Source organism: Melanotaenia boesemani, chromosome 21 (assembly GCF_017639745.1).
Source record: "Melanotaenia boesemani isolate fMelBoe1 chromosome 21, fMelBoe1.pri, whole genome shotgun sequence".
In the NCBI taxonomy this organism is placed as follows: domain Eukaryota; kingdom Metazoa; phylum Chordata; class Actinopteri; order Atheriniformes; family Melanotaeniidae; genus Melanotaenia; species Melanotaenia boesemani.
In genome coordinates this window covers 2,989,247-3,008,295 of record NC_055702.1, presented here as the reverse complement: position 1 = coordinate 3,008,295, position 19,049 = coordinate 2,989,247, and the positions used below count along the sequence as shown (strand labels likewise).

Below are 19,049 nucleotides of genomic sequence, written 5' to 3'. Positions count from 1 at the left end.
CTGCATTACTTTCCTCTCTTTCCTCGATAATGTCCTCTTCTAGGATTTTTATTGTTGAATCAGCCATGGTGCGCGCTCCAAACAGCCAGTGTGTTGATATCTAGTTTCCGTGATGTGATGCCTTGAAGCAAAAGGAATCTGTCATGTGACGCTCCAGGCTGGGACACATGTTGTGAAGTTGGTTTCTCAGCCTCAGGAAGCTGCAGGGCAACGACGGCTCCAGGAATGTACAGAATAAATGTCACTGTGCCTTTAAAACAAGTCAGACAACATGGAGGTTTAAGATTAAACGTGTATAGTGTTGATGAAATGTTCATGTGTGTTTCAGTGTTACCTGGAGGTGTGCAGCAGCTGATGGTGATTAAAGAAGAGGTTCCCTGGAGCTCCAGTCTGGACCACCAGGACCCAGAACCCCTTCATATAAAGAAAGAGGAGGAGGAACTCTGGACCAGTCAGGAGGGAGAGCAGCTCTGTAGCCAGGAGGAAACGGATATCAGCAGGCTGTCATTAAATATTATGACTGTAAAGAGTGAAGATGATGACGAAGAGAAGCCTCACATCTCACAGCTTCATCAGATCAAAGCTGAAGACAGCAGAGAGACAGAACCTCCCACCAGCAGCTCAGATACACGGATGAAAACAGAAGCTGATGGAGAGGACTGTGGAGGAGCAGATCTAAAAAGTCATTTACCACTAAATCATGATGAAGAGTTCAGCTCATCTGAGACTGAAGTCAGTGATTGTGATGAGGATGATGATGGTTGGCAGGACGCTTTGCCCATTTCTGAACATGAAAGTGAAGATGGAGACCATGTGGGTCTAAAGCTAAATGACTGTGATGTTTGTGGTAAAAGATTTAGCTGTAAGGAAAGCCTAGATCAACATTTGAGAGTCCACACAAAAAAGAAACCAGATTTAGACTTTGATAATTATGGTAACATTTCTTCCCAAACATCCAACATCCAAAACCAACATAAGTGCAGTAAATGTCAGAAAATATTTAGATTTCGCTCCCATCTGAAACATCACGTGACAGTGGTCCACACAGATGTTTATCCATTTAACTGTGACGTCTGTGGTAAAAGATTCAAACAAAAGAAGAACCTCAACACGCATTTGATTGTCCATGCAGAAAACAAACCTCATCAGTGTGAAATATGTAAGAGAAGTTTTACATGTCTGTCTCATTTAAAGATACACATGACGAAACACACGGGCGAATCATTGTTTAGCTGTGATGTTTGTGGTAAAAACTTTACCCAGAAGGGCAATCTTGAAAGACATTCTGTTGCCCACACGAAAAACAAACCCCTCAGCTGTGAGTATTGTGGTAAAGGTTTTACAGATGAGAAACATCTTCAGGCTCACATCGAAGTCCACCCTCAGTGTGACATTTGTAAGAGAAGGTTTCGAAATCCATCCAGTTTAAAGACGCATGTCTTGAGACACACAGGTGAGAAACCATTTGGCTGTGATGTTTGTGGTAAAAGATTTCTCCAAAAGGGGAATCTTGAAAGACATTATGTTGTCCACGCAAAGATCAAACCCCTTAGCTGTGAGTGTTGTGGTAAAACTTTTACAGAAGAGAAAAATCTTCAGCTCCACATTGAGCTCCACCCTCAGTGCAGCTTCTGTGAGAAGAGATTCCAAAATCCATCCAGCTTAAAGTCACACGTTATGGTACACACAGGCGAAAAACCATTTGGCTGCAATCTTTGTGGTAAAAGTTTTAACCTAAAAAGTTCTCTGAAGAAACACATGAGAATCCACACAGGAGAGAAACCTTTTTTTTGTGAAGTTTGTGGTCAGGGATTTACTCGGAAGTTGTATGTTGAGAAACACATGAGAGTCCACACTGGAGAAAAACCATTTACCTGTGATGTTTGCGGTGAAAGATTTACTCACAGGAGAAATCTAAAAAAACACGCTATTGTTCACACGAAACACGAGTGGTTTAAATGTAAGTATTGTGGGATAAGTTTTACAGAAGAGAAACGCCTTCAGGAACACATCGCTCGCCACCCTCAGTGTAACTATTGTCAGAAAAGATTTCAAACTCCGTCCAGCTTGGAGATGCACATCAGGGTGCACACGGGTGAAAAACCATTCAGCTGTGAATGTTGTGGTAAAAGGTTTAACCTGAAGACTAATCTTAAGAGGCACATGAAGGTCCACATTGGAGAGAAGCCATGATGCTGTGACTCTTTTGGTACAAGTTTTAGTTGTAGCTAGACGGCGGGCTCTACAGGGGGACTGGCCCCCAATACTCATGAAGACCTGCTATGTGTGTGACTTTCTGAAACTAAGACTCCTAATAATGTAAATGATATGGTTAAAGGTAAATGCTGCCACATGTTACTTTGACTTCATCTGATTTTGGGGGGATTTACTTTAAGTGCTTTTATTTTTTGATTTTGATTTTTCAGGGCGTAGATTTTTAGCAAGCTATTGTCCTTTTTTTTCCCTTCCAATGATTGTGGGAATTATTTTCAGGTTAGGGATAATTTTGCCAGTAGAGCTTCCATCTTGTCATAGTAAAGGATCCTTAAAAAAATCCTGGATACAGGCAGTGATCCTGATCACCCCTAAAATTAAATAAATGCCCTTTGTGAGATTTCCAGAATCTATCAATAAAGTTTTGAGTTGCGTTGCTAACAGACAGAAAAACCAACGTGGCCCAATACATGGCCTCCTCCTCACCAGAGCTACAAATGAAGTGGCTAGACGTTACTCATCACTCACAAGATCATCAGCTGGAAAAGCGTTTGAAGAAGTGTTTTGTTAAAAAATGATGTAATTTATTCTGTTTAATTTCCCCTGAGTGCTGTTTTTTTGTACCTCTAACCGTGAACTTATTCTACGCTGTATCTTATAACCTGCATGCTGAGGATGTTTCTGATGCATGGCCATCCCAAAGAACTTTGTATTTTCTAGGTAATGCTTTCAATTAAGTAATTTTAGTGATAATCATGATGGACCTTTTCAAGATTATATAGTTCTTAGTCATTAAATCTGACTCGAATGCACCAGCAGTAGATGATAATTAGACTTATTCCTTCATCATGACCTTAAAGTTGAAATTCGTTTCATTAGACCACTTTTAACTGTTTGTGGAATTATGGTTGATCATTTAGTGATAACACTGCAGTTTTTAAGCTCGGTTTAATTCATTTTTCAGATAGTGATGACAGTAACTTCATGAGATTACAGGGAATCCGTTGATGGTAAATGTCTTAGGATGATTTCTGGGTGACGGCTGAAATATCGACGCTGTTTTCACTGCAAGGTCTGTGATTGATGGTAATGACTCCAACGCATTGCCTTCACTTTGTGTGGGTTAGTTCAGGTGTACTGTTCACCTCCACTCAGAAAAATGCGGAAGCAGCTGCTTTTTCTCACTTTTTCTTTCTCTCTCCTTTTTTTCTTTTCTTTTTGGTAGCCTGATTTTCTTTTCTTGGGGAAAGATGTGACTTTTTCCAGCCTTCTGTGGCTGTTTGATCAATCCATACATAGGCTACGAAACTCCGCTTGCATGCCTGTGCAGGCGTGGATATCATGATGGTCGATTTGAAGTTCTGAGGAAACTTAAGATTACCTTTTTTTCCCTCTTCAGCTTAATCTAAAATAACTCTTCTGTCCCTGTTAGTATTGCATCACCTCATCCCTCATTGCTGGTTGGTTAATTACTGTGTGAGATTATACCAGGGCGACACCTACAGTATACATACAGATGAAAAGCCATTTCTCTATGAATAACAGTAAAGTTCCACATGGTACTCCATTAAATAAAAAAAACAACTATTTGGTCGATGTGAAAATGAGCAGAAGTTGACGGAAGTATGGTTTTTAATTTATTTTGTTCTGTGTACAAACTATTTCTGGAAAATAGTTGATAAAATGTTACTGTACATCTTTTGTGATTAGCACCATTTGTTTTGATTAGTTTTCTTTGTTTTTATTCATATTTTTCTTTAAGCCTTTCTTGTTTTTCACTTCTGGTCTTATGATCTTTTTGCCTGCTGGGACTGCTGGTGCTCAAGACCATTTATTCTTGTTCTGATGGACTGATGGTTGATATGTGATGTGTATATGGATGAGCCACAAATGAATCGCCATTTTAGGATAAATAAAGCCTTGAATCTTGAAAAAGATGATAAATCTTTATAGTAAATTTTTACAAAGGATCAATGACCTTGAAGATGTTATATTTGTACTTTTAGGTGGAGACTTTTCGTGTTTATCCTCCTCGCCTGTAGAACAGCCTTCCAGAGGACCTGAGGGCAGCTGGGAGTAGTGACATTTTTAAGGGTAAACTCAATCCTTACCTTTAGTAAAGCTTGTAATTGAATATCACTTTAGCTTTTAAAATGGGTGTTTTACTTGCATCAATAATTTTCACATTATTTTTTGTAGAGCCTTGAATTTTTATTTTTATGTATCCCACCTATTTTGAAGGCAGAGCTTTTGTGTCACTGTCATTTTACAAAGGCTTCCTGTTATTTTAATAAAATTAAAGCCAAATACTTACTTTAGTGGAAACTGATATTTGTTAATAAATGAAGGAATAACACGTGTATTATGAGTTAGGAACTTTTGTTTGCTGCACTGTGTTGCAAGAGGGACCAAAACAAAAGTGGGATTGACTAGAAAGCAGCTAGTTGCGATTAGAGGCACTCTAGTTGCGATCTTCCAGTTGTTATTGTTGCTGGACAACAATTTGGTGTTCGTTGGAAGTTTGTAAACAAAAGTATGACATGTGGATGATCATATTATCTGGAAAAGGTATGGAAAATGAATCCTCGTTGATGAAAAAAAGTAAACGAAACCGGAAAGACCACGGCAGAAAACCAGGAGAAACGTAGGCGTCGCCTTTCCCAGGTGGAAATCACTGATATACGAAAGATGTTTTCAGAAAGGCACCGAATTTCTTTTCTCCTGGACAGGTAATTTAACCCACCTATGTAATTAGTTGCTTGGTATTATTTGTTATAGCAGAGGCATGAGGCGAGTTAGCAACATAAAAACATTTCCACCTTGGTATCCAGGGGTGATGGGAATCAGGTGTTATACCGAGATTTGCACACCCATCGTGTGAACGCGCACATATAAGGTAGTAAAATATTCTCGCGTCATTGTAGTATTTTCTGAGACATTTCACATCTAGAATCGATGTGGCTTTTATTGTTGTTGTTTTTATGGCAATAAATTATTTGGTTGCTGTACTTTAGTAATATTTAGAGCGACACCACTGAGTAAAACATTCTTTATTCGCTTTATTGGCTCATTTAAGAAGTGTAACTGTTTATTACTCGTGACAGCTTTATATATATATATATATATATATATACATATATATATGTGTATATACATATATATATATATATATATAATTTTTATTTATTTATTCTTAGATGATGAAGACAAACTTAAAAGGTTGATGCCCCCTGTGCAACACTGTGTTGAGCCACTCTCAGGCACCTTGCCAAATTACACTATGTCGCCAGTGTGGAAGAGCAGATTCTACTTTGTTCCATCGCAAGTGGACATAGGATCACAGGAGGGGCCGATGTGTGGGCTGTGGCAAGACTGTCCGCGACATCAAAACCCACCTACAGAGGAATCACAGCGATCTGGGTAACCTGACAGTGAAAAACACCAACCCACTGCCTTCACTCTTTGTGGGTTAGTTCTGGTGTACTGTTTGGATGGGATAAGTAGGTCTGTGGTCATCCAGAAGCTGGCAGTTTTGCGAGCCTCAAACCCTCAACCAGCAATGGTGAGCTGGCTGGACCTGCAGGAGGAGGAGGAGGATGCGGCAGGTTCAGTCGGCTTCAGCTGTGCTGCGTTGAAGGATGAGGGCAGGAGGTTAAAGAAGAGAGTTGCTGAGCTGGCGGTGAGTTAAGGCTAACAGAATGTCTTCATTACTGCAGGAGCTAGATAAAAAATACACTTTGTGTTTTCTCCCCACAGGGACAGCGTGAAGATAAAGAGCATGTGGGACCATCCTGGAGGCGGGAGGGAGCCCTTTCTCCTCCCCAGGAGGGACCATCGAGCCCAGTTATACAAGCAAGTTGTTCCTCAGAAAGACTTCCACTCCAGCCGAAAATTCCAGGCTCTGATCTGACCTTTCATTTCTGTCCTCAGCTGTCATCCAGTGTCCAGAGTGGGAAGGGTGGGGAGGAGGATAGGAAAAGGGAGGAAGAAGAAACGAAGAAGAGGCAGGATGAGGAGGAAAGGAAAAGGAGGAACACGAAGACCTCCAGGTTGAGGACCGGGAGGAAAGGTTGAGTGACAGCTGGAAGATGAAAACAGAGACGTTGTAATAAATAATGAAGCCCAACTGATATGAGTCTTTTTTTAGGCTGATTGGGATGTTTGGCAGAAAAAAATTCCAATAATTGATCAATCAGACGATTAATTAAAAAAAACATAATAAATAAAATAATTTCTTTTTTGGTCCTGTAGTGCTTACAACAACAAAGATGTGAATATCAAGCAGAACATTTTACTGTTGTAGCTGCAGTTACTAACTAGTTTTAAGCTAACGCTATGCTAGACGGAGTAACGTAAGCTAGGTTAGCACAACTTTAGCAATGCAACGTAAATGAAAAGCATGACCGATGCAACGATGCACGGGTCGCTATCATGACACATGACAGAGTTAAACTGAAACTGGAAACATGTTGAGTTTGAAGCTACGTTTACATGCACAAATATTTCATCTGTCCAAGTTAAATCAGTATGATAAAACTGACGATCACATGGACGCTGAATGATGTGATCTGATCAGCTGTATTTACATGATGGACAGATTTTATACTTTTGACATGTGCAATGCCTAACAGTCTGGCAGAGGAAGGGTCTTCATTTTTTTATTCTGAACCATTTGACCTTCCAAGTTTCTGACAACGTTATGTCCGCCGCAGTCTCGTTCTGTTTTGCTGCCGCCATTTTTTACATCTTCCCTGAAACTCAGTACGCCACGTAACCCCCCCCCACACACCCCCCCCCCCCCCCCCCCCCCCCCCCCCACCCCCCACCCCACGTGGTTCAAGCATGCGCAGAGAAAGCAATCACCACAGAAGCCGTCGTAGTGACTGTAGGTCTTATTTTTTCCTGCTGATCTGAACATGAAGCGGCTCAAACAAATTCTCTTGATCAGATTAAAAAATTCTTTCCAATCGAGACAGATTGGCTCAGCTGACATTTTTACATCAGGCATTTTTATTCTGATTGGACGTTCACGCTATTGTTAATTTCACAACGTCGTTATAAACTTACCTGTCGGCAAGCTTGACTCCGCTTGTAATGCTGCCTGGCTGTGGCTTACTCCTGTAGTCACTGGGAAAACCGTGATGAGGACTGAGGGTTCAGACTCCATCTTTTGGACAAACGAGGCAACATCATCATTCTGCACGACTCCAACACTAAACAGCATTTACTCTTTTATGAGAAATTGAGAATATATTGGCGTTTAATCTGCAAAACTCCAGATGATTATTTTGAAAGGTCTATAATCAGGCGATTTAATTCGCCAGCCGATAAAACTGTCTGGCCCTAAAAATAATCATTACAATCTTGTTCTGGACAGGGGAAGCTTCCCCAAGCCTGACTCTGGGCTACAGTCACCTCGGACATACCTGAGTTTTGTGGATTGTTGTTTTGTAACTTAAATTATCTCTTAGTCAATAAGGCTGGTTGATCATAACAGATACCCGTAAGGATTAAAGCACAATCATTGTCTACGACAATTTTATGTTCACTAGTGACTAACACCACATTCAGTGTTTTCAGCAGTTTGTCTCGGCTTTGGTCTGCAGAAGACTGTACGTTCTGGCCTTAAATAATGGACAGTTTTTAAACATTTGCTCGCAAAATGTTCAGCCCACAACTAAGCAAAGGCTAATTCAGCATCCATCTTGCATCCTGTCTCTTCTCTGAGCTCTCTCCAATCTGTAAAAGTCAGTCCAATCTTGACTCTAGTCCTGTCTCCTGCTCTGTACCTTTCTGCATTACTTTCCTCTCTTTCCTCGATAATGTCCTCTTCTAGGATTTTTATTGTTGAATCAGCCATGGTGCGCGCTCCAAACAGCCAGTGTGTTGATATCTAGTTTCCGTGATGTGATGCCTTGAAGCAAAAGGAATCTGTCATGTGACGCTCCAGGCTGGGACACATGTTGTGAAGTTGGTTTCTCAGCCTCAGGAAGCTGCAGGGCAACGACGGCTCCAGGAATGAACAGAATAAATGTCACTGTGCCTTTAAAACAAGTCAGACAACATGGAGGTTTAAGATTAAACGTGTATAGTATTGATGAAATGTTCATGTGTGTTTCAGTGTTACCTGGAGGTGTGCAGCAGCTGATGGTGATAAAAGAAGAGGTTCCCTGGAGCTCCAGTCTGGACCACCAGGACCCAGAACCCCTTCATATAAAGAAAGAGGAGGAGGAACTCTGGACCAGTCAGGAGGGAGAGCAGCTCTGTGGCCAGGAGGAGACGGATATCAGCAGGCTGTCATTAAATATTATGACTGTAAAGAGTGAAGATGATGAAGAAGGGAAGCCTCACAGCTTCATCAGATCAAAGCTGAAGACAGCAGAGAGACAGAACCTCCCACCAGCAGCTCAGATACACAGATGGAAACAGAAGCTGATGGAGAGGACTGTGGAGGAGCAGATCTAAAAAGTCATTTACCACTAAATCATGATGAAGAGTTCAGCTCATCCAAGACTGAAGTCAGTATTTATGATGGTTGGCAGGAAGCTTTGCTAGATTTTGAACCTGAACGTGAGCTGGATTTTTTTGGCTGTATGAGTGAAAAGTTTTATACCTGTGATGTTTGTGGTAAACAGTTTACACTTCAGCTGCACACGAGAACTCGAGAGAGAGCTGCTATACCTGTGACATCTGCGGTGAAAGATTTAAACAAAGACTACCTCAGCAAGCATCTGAGAGTCCATGCAGAGGACAAACTGCATCGTTGTGACCGGTGTGACAAAAGATTTACATGTCTGTCTTATTTAAAGGTGCACATGGCAAAACACACGGGTCAGACATTTAGCTGTGATGTTTGTGGGAAAAGCTTTACACTGAAGGGGGACCTTGAAAGACATTCTGCTGTCCACGCGAAAAACAAACCACTTAGCTGTGAGTGGTAAATGTTTCCCCACAAAGAACTGTCTTCAGATTCACATCAGATGCCACCCTCAGTGTGACATTTGTGAGAAAAGGTTTTAAAGTCCTTCCAGTTTACAGAGACACATGACAAACACAGGTGAGAAACCGTTTGGCTGTCATCAATGTGGTCAAAGATTTAACCTAAAGGGGAATCTTAAGAAACACATGAGAGTCCACGCGAGAGAGAAACCGTTGTGATGTGATACATGTTTCACCTAAGGAGGAGCTTTAACGTTGTCCATGAAGGTACAAACAGTTTGTTTCATTTGAAAATGAAGGTGTGGATGTAGGGCAGGACAGCAGGTTCAGAGGTGGGAATGTTGTGGATTAAAACTTCACACTGAACAGGTGATCTGAGTCTTTAGATATCTTTGCATATCAAACTGATTTCAATATCCCAGAAAACAAAGGACCAAATGTTGCGGTCTGTTTCTGGTAATCCTGTTTTTTTCCTCATTTCTAATAAATTCCTACCCTTGTGATACTTTTACATGAATGGTTTGTCAAACAAGGTTCACTCTGAGTATTTAATACACATTTTTAAGCTTAATTTACTGCTATGAACAAACTGAAATCGTCCCAGATGACATTTATTTGTCCTGTGTGAAAATAGTGTGCACATGCTATGTGTATTTACTCATCTGGTTTAGTTTTTCACATTTTTTTGTGGTCAAATTACAACAAGGCTGGAGAGAAACAGAAAAACGTAACGAGGTAAGAATGTACCCTTAAACACAAAATGGCAAAAAGAACTTTTTTACTTTTGTTGAGATACAGATCATCTGCAGCAGCGGTCATCAACTGGCAGCCCGCGGGCCAACGTTTTCCCGCCGCCAATAATACATGGCCCGCCAGATTATATCGTTAAAAAAAGTGATCACACTCTAGAACCCTGTAAATGATGAAACTTACATAAAAACATTGATTCTATCTGTAACTAATATAGTTTAGATTTAATAGTTTAATAGTATTATTAATAGATTAATAAGATTTAATAATATAGTTTAGCTAAAATCTAATGAAGCCGTATTTAAATAAAGTTTATTAAAAATGCAGAGATGCAGATAATCTTCCTGAACTGGGTGTAAAATAAACCATTAATGCATAAAATAAGGTGTTTGTGGTGTTCATAACAGCATAATGTATTATTTTGATACAGTCGTTGAGCTCGACCGTTTTGATGCCTTGGTGATCAAATGTTTGTCAGCACCAGTTAGGATCAATATAAACAGGCTGGTAACAGTTACACACTCCACAAGAACACACTTGTTCATGAGGACGAAGGGTAGTGAATAAAGTATGTAGGTCTACATCTACATGCCCTCCACATGCGAGTGGCTTCTTGAGGGGGTGCTTTTTTCGGCGTAACACCTGTTCTCGCGCATCAGTACGTTTTTGTTCGCTGCGTGATGTTGCAGAGGGAGCAAAATAATGGTAGGACCGACTAGCATGGACGAGCCGTTGGCTTTAGCCTACAGATGCTAATAGGGTAATCATAAGTTTAAAATAGTAGCTGAAAGAAAAGCAGGATCGCGTGAATCTAGCGATAAAATCTGCGTGGCCTTTCCCAGGTGGAAATTTACCGATGAAGGACAAATGTTTCACGCAGAACACCGAAGTTGTTTTTCTGCTGGACAGGTAATTCAACCGACCTATGTAAATGTAATTAGTTGTTAGAATTAGTTAGCTAGTATTACTCATTAGTTAAATGGTTGCCCGACTTAACGTGTCTCCGACACATAGGTGCGGCTTTTCAGGACTCATTTAAAACAAGCCAGTGAATAACAGTGATTAACTCTTTAAATGACCAACGTACTAATTTTTATCTGCTCTGTCACTGACACAGATGTCATGTTAAACTGAGTATGACAGGAGGCGTAGCCCCCTTGTTGTATCGAGGCCAGTTTCCCCGCCGAGATCCGTCCCCTAAGCTCTGCCCCGTCCATCAGCGTGTATTCCTCCTTATAACAACTAATTATAACTCAGAGAGGTAAAATTTCAGCGTTTATTTGTTAGTGAGCAAATAATTTGTAAAATAATTAGTAAAAAGGTTATTACATTTTCATGGTATTTTATATGACGTGATTTATCAGCAATCTTTTTTTATCACATAAAATCTGTATTCAAATTAAAAACTTTTAAACCATTTGGCTATAAATGGTTTTTGTTTTGTTTTTTACAATATTTGTTACTGTTAGCGACATATGTTTGTTGAGAAAATAAACATGAAGAACACAGCATCACCCGGGAGGACGGGGCTTCAGCGGAGCTGGAGGAGGAACGGATCTAGACGGGGTAACTGGCCACGATACAACATCCTGTCTGCGGGAGCCCGCACACCGTTCATATGCTCAAATCAACCATAAATGCAAAAAAAAAAAAAAAAAAAAAAAAAAAAATTTAAACTTGTACGTCGCTCAGTTTATGGTTAGATAGTTGTTGTTGAGTCATATTGCTGAGAGCCTTTCCATTTATTTTACTTTCAAGGTACCACAAAATTACAATCATACTGTACAAACATTGATGAGCCATAAAATTATGATTATTACAACAACTTTGCTCTTCTGTTTACCGTCATTGTTGGTTTTGCTGGTTTTACATGGATGACACTTTGAACTTGCCCCCTTCTTAGTATTTGTGAAAACCAGTGTGTGTGAGAAGCTGATAACAGCGTTGTAGATGTTTCAGGTCCTAGCACCTGAGGACGTAAGAACATGTTAGAGGTTTGAATCTGTGTCATGCAGCTCTTATTTTCTTATAAATAAATTATACACACACACATATATACATATATTTGTGGTCCAGTTATTCTTTGGTCCAGCAAAAATATACAAATCATAAATCATAGATCACAGAGCAAAGAAGAACAAAGACACAACACCCTTGGAGTTCAGCAAAGTATACACATTCTGTATTTGAACCAAGTACATGGTTCTGCAGAGGTAGGTAGTGTCATTCTTTCATATCCAGCAAATGAGGATTGGGCCCCATACTTTATTAAATATATCTTCTCTTCCAGCCACGCTGTAGGGGACCCGTTCATAGCTTGCCATTAAGCTCTCTGGAAAAAGCCAGTACCAGGTCTTGGGAGGGGGTCAGTAGTTTTAATAAATAACTGACTAGTTGCTATTTGTTTAACTCCAGTTTCTGACAGCTATAATAGAAAAACAGCAGAAGATCCAGAGTAGATGCCCTAAAATCTGGGAGAAAAAACCTATAGAATTATCTCAAAGCTGCAGACCTGGATTGTGGAGCAGAAATGCCTCAGAGGAAGAGCCTTCAACCAGATGGCCCCAGAGGGCTTCATTCAGTGCCCCCCATACCTGCAGCATCCACATCATACCTGGAGCAGACACAAGACGGCAAAGATCTCAGTAAGTCACACACATCTGTTGGTCTGAACCGTAACACTTTAACTTCCACTATAACTTACACACATGGACAAGTGTTGGTACCCTTTGGTTAATGAAAGAAAAACTCACAATGTTCACAGAAATAACTTGAATCTGACAAAAGTAATAATAAATAAAAATTCTATGAAATTTAACCAATGAAAGTCAGAGATTGTTTTTCAACCATGTTTCTACAGAATTATTTAAAAAAATAAACTCATGAAACAAGCCTGGACAAAAATGATGGTACCTCTAGAAAAGACTGAAAATAATGTGACCAAAGGGACGTGTTAATCCAAGGTGTGTCCACTAATTAGCATCACAGGTGTCTACAACCTTGTAATCAGTCAGTGGGCCTATATATAGGCTACAGGTAGTCGCTGTGCTGTTTGGTGACCTGGTGTGTCCAGAAAAACTTCTAAAGAGATTAAAGGTGAACTTCAAGCTCAAGGAACATCAGTGTCAGATCGCACCATCCGCCGTTGTTTGAGCCAAAGTGGACTTAATGGGAGACGACCAAGGAGGAACCACTGTTGAAAACAAACCATAAAAAAGCCAAACTACATGTTGACAAGCCACAAAGTTTCTGGGAGAATGTCCTATGGACAGATGAGACAAAAATGGAACTTTTTGCCAAGACACATCAGCTCTATGTTTACAGATGGAAAAATGAAGCATATGAAGAAAAGAACACCGTCCCTACTGTGGAACATGGAGGAGGCTGTTATGTTCTGGCTGCTTTGCTGCATCTGCCACAGGGTGTCTTGAATCTGTGCAGGTACAATGAAAGACTATCAAGGGATTCTAGAGAGAAATGTGCTGGCCAGTGTCAGAAAGCTTGGTCTCAGTCGCAGGTCATGGGTCTTGCAACAAGACAAAGACCCAAAACACAGCTAAAAACACCCAACAACGGCTAAGAGGAAAACTATGGACTATTCTAAAGTGGCTTCTATGAGCCCTGACCTAAATCCTATTGAGCATCTTTGGAAGGAGCTGAAACATGCCGTCTGGAAAAGGCTTCCTTCAAACCTGAGACAACTGGAGCAGTTTGCTTATGAGGAGTGGCCAAAATACCTGCTGAGAGGTGCAGAAGTCTCACTGACAGTTACAGGAATCGTTTGATTGCAGTGGTTGCCTCAAAAGGTTGTGCAACAAAATACTAAGTTAAGGGTTCCATCATTTTTGTCCAGGCCTGTTTCATGAGTTTTCTTCAAGAAAAATTAATGTTGTTAAATAAATATCTGGAAATTAATCTGTAATGGAAATCAAATTGAATCAGGAAATTAGTGGTGATAGCTCTAGCCTCTTCCTGTCAAGCTTTCCACCAATCAGAGAGCTTAAATTGACAGTAATGTCCAATCAGGAGCAGCCAAAGATCAACCAGTGAGCAGAAGTTTTATGTGTGTCTGAGAAGAAGAAAAATAATGCTCCTCTATGGCAAAAATATGTGAAAATACATGTCAACTTATTTTTGTCTTTCATGTCCATGTGTGTTTCAGTGTTACCTTCAGACGTCCAGCAGATGGTGGTGATTAAAGAAGAAGTTTCTTGGATCCCGAGTCTGGACCAGCAGGATCCACAGTCTCTCTACTTAAAGGAGGAAGAGGAGGAGCTCTGGACCAGTCAGGAGAGAGAGCAGCTTCACGAGGAGGACAAGTCTGATCCCAACAGGTTCTCCTTCACTGTTGTTACTGTGAAGGGTGAGGATGATGAAGAGCAACCAGAGCTTCATCAGATCAAAACGGAAACCAACAGAGAGACAGAACCTCCAGCCAACCGCTCAGATACACAGATGAAAACAGAAACTGGTGGAGAGGACCGTGGAGGACCAGGACGGATACCAAATAATTACTCGCAACCAAATATTAACGAAAACTCTTCAGATTCTTTTAAGACTGAAGCCAGCGATGACGATGATGCTTTGACAAAATATTCCGATTCTGGACCTGAAACTGAGGACAGTGACAGCATCTGGAAGCAGACAGAGATACCAGAGCCAGGTGTAAGTCAGGATGGAGGCTGTAACCCTGGCAAAGAAAAATTCAGCTGCTCTGAATGTGGGAAACAGTTTCTGTACAAGCTCTCCTTTAAGAAACACGCCAGAGTTCACAGCCAGGAGAAACCGCAGAAACCCTTCGGCTGCCATGACTGTGGAAAGCGATTTAACAAAAAGTCTCATTTTCAGTCGCACATGAGGATCCACACGGGAGAGAAGCCGTTTGGCTGCCGTGACTGTGGTAAAAGCTTCAATGAGAGAGGAACTCTTTCAAAACACACCAGAATCCACACCGGGGAGAAACCATTCACGTGTAACGACTGTGGAAAACAGTTTCGTGAAAAAGGAGCACTTTCAATACACATGAGAGTCCACACAGGAGAGAAACCGTTCGCCTGTCCTTCCTGTGGTAAAAGATTTAGGGACCAAGGAACTCTGTGTAAACACATGAAAGTTCACACCGGGGAGAAACCATTCGCTTGTTACGACTGCGATAAACGATTTAGTGAACGAACAACGTTGTTGAAGCACATGAGAGTCCACACAGGAGAGAAACCGTTTGCCTGCAGCGACTGTGGGAAAAGTTTTAGTGAGCGAGGATCTCTGAAATTACACATGAGAATGCACACTGGAGAGAAACCGTTCGGCTGCACTGATTGCCTGAGAAGATTTTCCCGGAGTTCTCATCTCAAGATGCACATCCGGAGAGTCCACACAGGAGAGAAGCCGTTCGGCTGTACCGACTGCAGTAAACGATTTAGTGAGCGAGGAAGTCTTTCTAAACACATTAGAGTCCACACTGGTGAAAAACCATTTCCCTGTAGTTATTGTGGAAAAAGATTCAATTATAAATCCCATCTTAATGTGCACATCCGGAGAGTCCACACAGGAGAGAAGCCGTTTGGCTGTGATGATTGTGATAAAAGGTTTAGTGAGAGAGGAAACCTTTCAAGACACGTGAGGGTCCACTCGAGAGAAAACCAAAAATGCAACTCTCAGCACATTTAAAGGAACCATCAACGACGAGCTTTGATCAAAATATAACAGGATTAGATTCTGTATTATATAGTCAGACAGCGTATTCTATCCATCTTCTCTTTCACGAGCCGTGTAAAACTTACCCCATCATATATATATATAACTTACTCCATCATCGTATACAGTACTTTCAACTAAAGCTCCAACAACAAACACCAAATATTTAGTTTTATTTTCAGATGTGTGTATTTTCCTCTTCTGCAGTACAGACATATAGAGTTGGTTCAGATCACCTCTTTTAGCCACAATCTTGTCACAAGTGGTGTTGAACTGGCGAAGCCTGATTGACCACCTCATTTAGCTAAGGCCCAAATCCTCTCCAAAGCCCAGCCTTTGCTCCAAAAAAGTTTTTCTCAAGTCGAATGTTTCTCACCAGGTCAGTTCTCTATTTGAGTTTGTTGGATCGTAACCACAGACATGCTAATCAGCATCAGCCCTCCCTTCTCTGCAGTCGAAGCAAGGTTAGAGGCTAAAGACTTTGTCACTTTGCTGGTCATTTGGGTCCAGATGGTGAAGAAGGGATCCTGCTGACAATGCCAAGATTGTGGTGGAAAAATGAGGCAAAACAACAAAGTCTTGATGAAAGAGGTTGATTACAGTACTTCTGTACAGGAGGAGAGCAGCGCATGATGTCAAAGGCAGACCAAAATGTTCTGCCTACAGTCAAATCCTGTCTGTCTTTATTGTGTGAAGAGTTCAAAGCTTCATCAGGTGTGTGTGGAAGGTTTCTTAACTTATAGTCTGCTAATGAGTTTCTACTTCTTTTTTACTGCATGAATACACAATTTCTCAGTCTCCTAATGAGCTTCTACAGATACGAATGAGATATACTTGTAAAATATACTTTTAAAACAATAATACAATGATTATCCCATTAACAATCCAGTTAGTAAAATTGTTCAGATCTGCCTCCTCTTAATGTGACTGAATAAATCCAGGTCTGAGCCAGGGGCAGATCCTTAAATTATACTTAGAAAAACAAATCACATGTATGTCCAAAAGTTGTTAATAGGCCCCTACATCAAAGCTCCTGCTCTGCAGCTGCAAGCGTTGGTGCGTCGCAGGCACATGTAGGAGATCATCTGGTGTGGAGCACCTGAGCCACCAGTTTTCTCCAGCTGAAGTCGGTGTCTACCTGTCATGTTCTAACACAACGTTAAATTAAATGTGGAGTTAATGAAATTGTTACGGGTGCTGCTCATTGCTGACACCTGTGGCTCGTCCTGTATGCAAATACCAGGCCCTGATGTCTGTTCGGTGTGGCTAGACCCGACACACCCCCGGTCTCCTCCCCGCTGATTGGCTCATCACCCAGCCAACCACATTGCAGCTTGCCGAAGTCCAGGAAATAAAGAGCTGCTGCAGAGATCATTCAGGAGGGAGAAGCTAGACAGAACAGGCTGCTTCCCCTCACTTTGGCAGATTTATGGTTGCCTTGCTTATCTGTGTGTCTGCTGTGTTAAATGGTAGCCTTGTGTGTTACAGACTATTTCGTATTGACGGGTTAAAACCTGGCTGTTGGTGTTTCCTGTGTGGATATAATAATAGTCTTGTTAGTTTGGGCTTACCTTTGTGTTACACACAGTTTGGGTTCGAGCTGCGCTCCTTATTAATGTATGTTCTGCCATTTTGTTATCTTTTGTGTTAAACCTTCGACTCATGTGTTGGGCTAGCATAGGCTATTCGTTTGTGACCTTTTGTTATTTAGTTATCAGGCTGAGTTAGGGGCACACTTTTGTTTGTATACATTTTGTATGGTTTACTCGGCGAGTTTTGTGTATTGTTTTAGATTTAACCTTTTCTATTCCTTTCAGCAGTTTCACTAACCCCAACACTTGTTGGGGATTTCAGGATTTCAGGTTTTATTCTTTATTTATGCTTCTGAAAATGAAATGTGCTGTGTTTCACTTTTACATCCGTCCACGACGTACCTTTGTGTTGCGCCCAATCAAACCCCTGAATTGGGACGTAACAAATGACGAGCGGTCACAATTTAACGCGTCCATTAATCTCATGCTGATAATGACTTCCATGTGGTTTTTTGGAGCATATTTCCATATTTAATTCTTTTTAATTAGACTAAACAACAGCAGTTTATGAAGCATTTAGATATGAAAACCAAAGTTTGGATAGTCTCTGTTTCAGTGACAGTCCTGTGATCAGCAGCAATTAGGCTGATCAATTAAACGGGTTATATCCTTATTGTTGGACTGGGGAATAACAGGCTACAGTGAGAATAAGAAGACTGAATATAACTGCTTGTGTGACTCATAGATGTCAAGTATAATTTCTGGTTTCACATTGTTACAGGTTCTTTATTATTGTGTAATATAAAGCTTACGAGTTACAAGTGCAGTGACGTACATGTGAAACAGTGAAATAATGTGTTTTTAGTAACAGTCTACAGGTGTGTTACAAGGTCAGTAAAAGATTATGTATATTCTATAATAGAGAAACACTGTGAAACTGTATCAAACAATTAAAATTGTCACTATAATTTTAGATATATTAAAAGCAAAGTCGATCTTGTAGTTGTCTTCAGTATTGAGAAACAGTGCAGAAGCATTAGATTTGGATGTTTGTGATGTTTTTCTGCACTGATATCTGTCTTGTGCTGTAATTTAAGTTCTTTTTCTGTACTTATTTTAAGGAATCCTTTTTAAATGTAATCCTAAATACTGTCTGTTTTCTTCTAAGGGTTAAAGATACAGTAAATAGTTTATAACAGGTTTTGTGGCTCTTTTGTTAACTCTGTTTACATGTTGGGATTTTCACATATGGTACTGAGGATGTTTAAGCCTCGTTTCCACCAACGAGTGCCGGTCGGGACGGATCTGGTTTGTAAACTGTAATCTGATTGCTTTTCCACAGCCAACCGTAACCTTACCTGAGAGGCGGAGTATCAGTCGGATAGCGATAGATGCCTCAGCTACGTGATAGGATGACGCCATCACAACGCTTTTCTTAAAGTAGAACCAAGACACGACTCAAAAACCAAGCAGGAGAAAGATGTCATCCAGCAGTTTGTGTTCTTTCTTCTTGGCGGTGCTTTGTAACGCCATTTTAAACAGAGATTTAATCAATAAATGGAAAATATGTTCTAAACAAGGAGCTGTTTTTGCTTTATTTTTATGCCAGGTCACTCATGAAGTGACTCAACCAATCACTGGAGTGTGTCAAACTCCACCCTTTTGGGTCGGGTTGGTTAGACTGGTACCCCAGTGGAAGGGTCCCAACAACGTAGGAAGGGTCGGATGTTAGGGTACCATTCCCAGTTTTTGAGTGTGGAAACAAAAAAATGCATCCCAACCTGCACCAGTTGGTGGAAACGGGGCTTTAGAGCCACCCTGCCCGGACCTTATGCCAATCTTTTACCACCCAATAACAAATTTTCTAGATCCGCCACAGTCTGAATCCATGACTACTCCCAGATTCCTGGCCTGGTTGTT

The 19,049-nt window shown here is 40.8% G+C and overlaps 2 protein-coding genes across 10 annotated transcripts in view; both read left to right on the top strand.

The window, feature by feature from the left end:
- LOC121632331 (gastrula zinc finger protein XlCGF58.1-like) overlaps positions 1-18,683 on the top strand; it is a 35,387-nt gene extending 16,704 nt beyond the window's left edge. For 5 of the 7 annotated variants that reach the window (XM_041973728.1, XM_041973723.1, XM_041973724.1 and 2 more), the window contains one exon: positions 329-4,152. In XM_041973728.1, coding sequence (XP_041829662.1) covers positions 329-2,193 — 1,865 coding nt within the window. In that variant the 3' untranslated portion in view covers positions 2,194-4,152. Of the gene's footprint in view, positions 1-328; positions 4,153-14,065 lie in introns of those variants that run through there. The other 2 variants (XR_006008906.1, XM_041973727.1) reach the window with 2 other exon arrangements.
- LOC121632338 lies at positions 4,645-8,856 on the top strand. 3 transcript variants are annotated; one of them, XM_041973742.1, is made up of 5 exons: positions 4,645-4,943; positions 5,412-5,893; positions 5,971-6,066; positions 6,145-6,283; positions 8,336-8,856. In XM_041973742.1, exons 2-5 carry the CDS (start codon positions 5,774-5,776, stop codon positions 8,677-8,679), a joined length of 699 nt encoding a protein of 232 aa, XP_041829676.1. In that variant the 5' UTR covers positions 4,645-4,943; positions 5,412-5,773; the 3' UTR covers positions 8,680-8,856. The 3 variants fall into 3 exon arrangements, 2 of the variants coding, with proteins under 2 accessions (XP_041829676.1, XP_041829675.1); XM_041973741.1 differs by having other exon boundaries at positions 5,971-6,283; XR_006008907.1 differs by lacking the exon at positions 5,412-5,893 and having other exon boundaries at positions 5,971-6,575; positions 7,071-8,476.
- Positions 18,684-19,049: the final 366 nt, after the last annotated feature.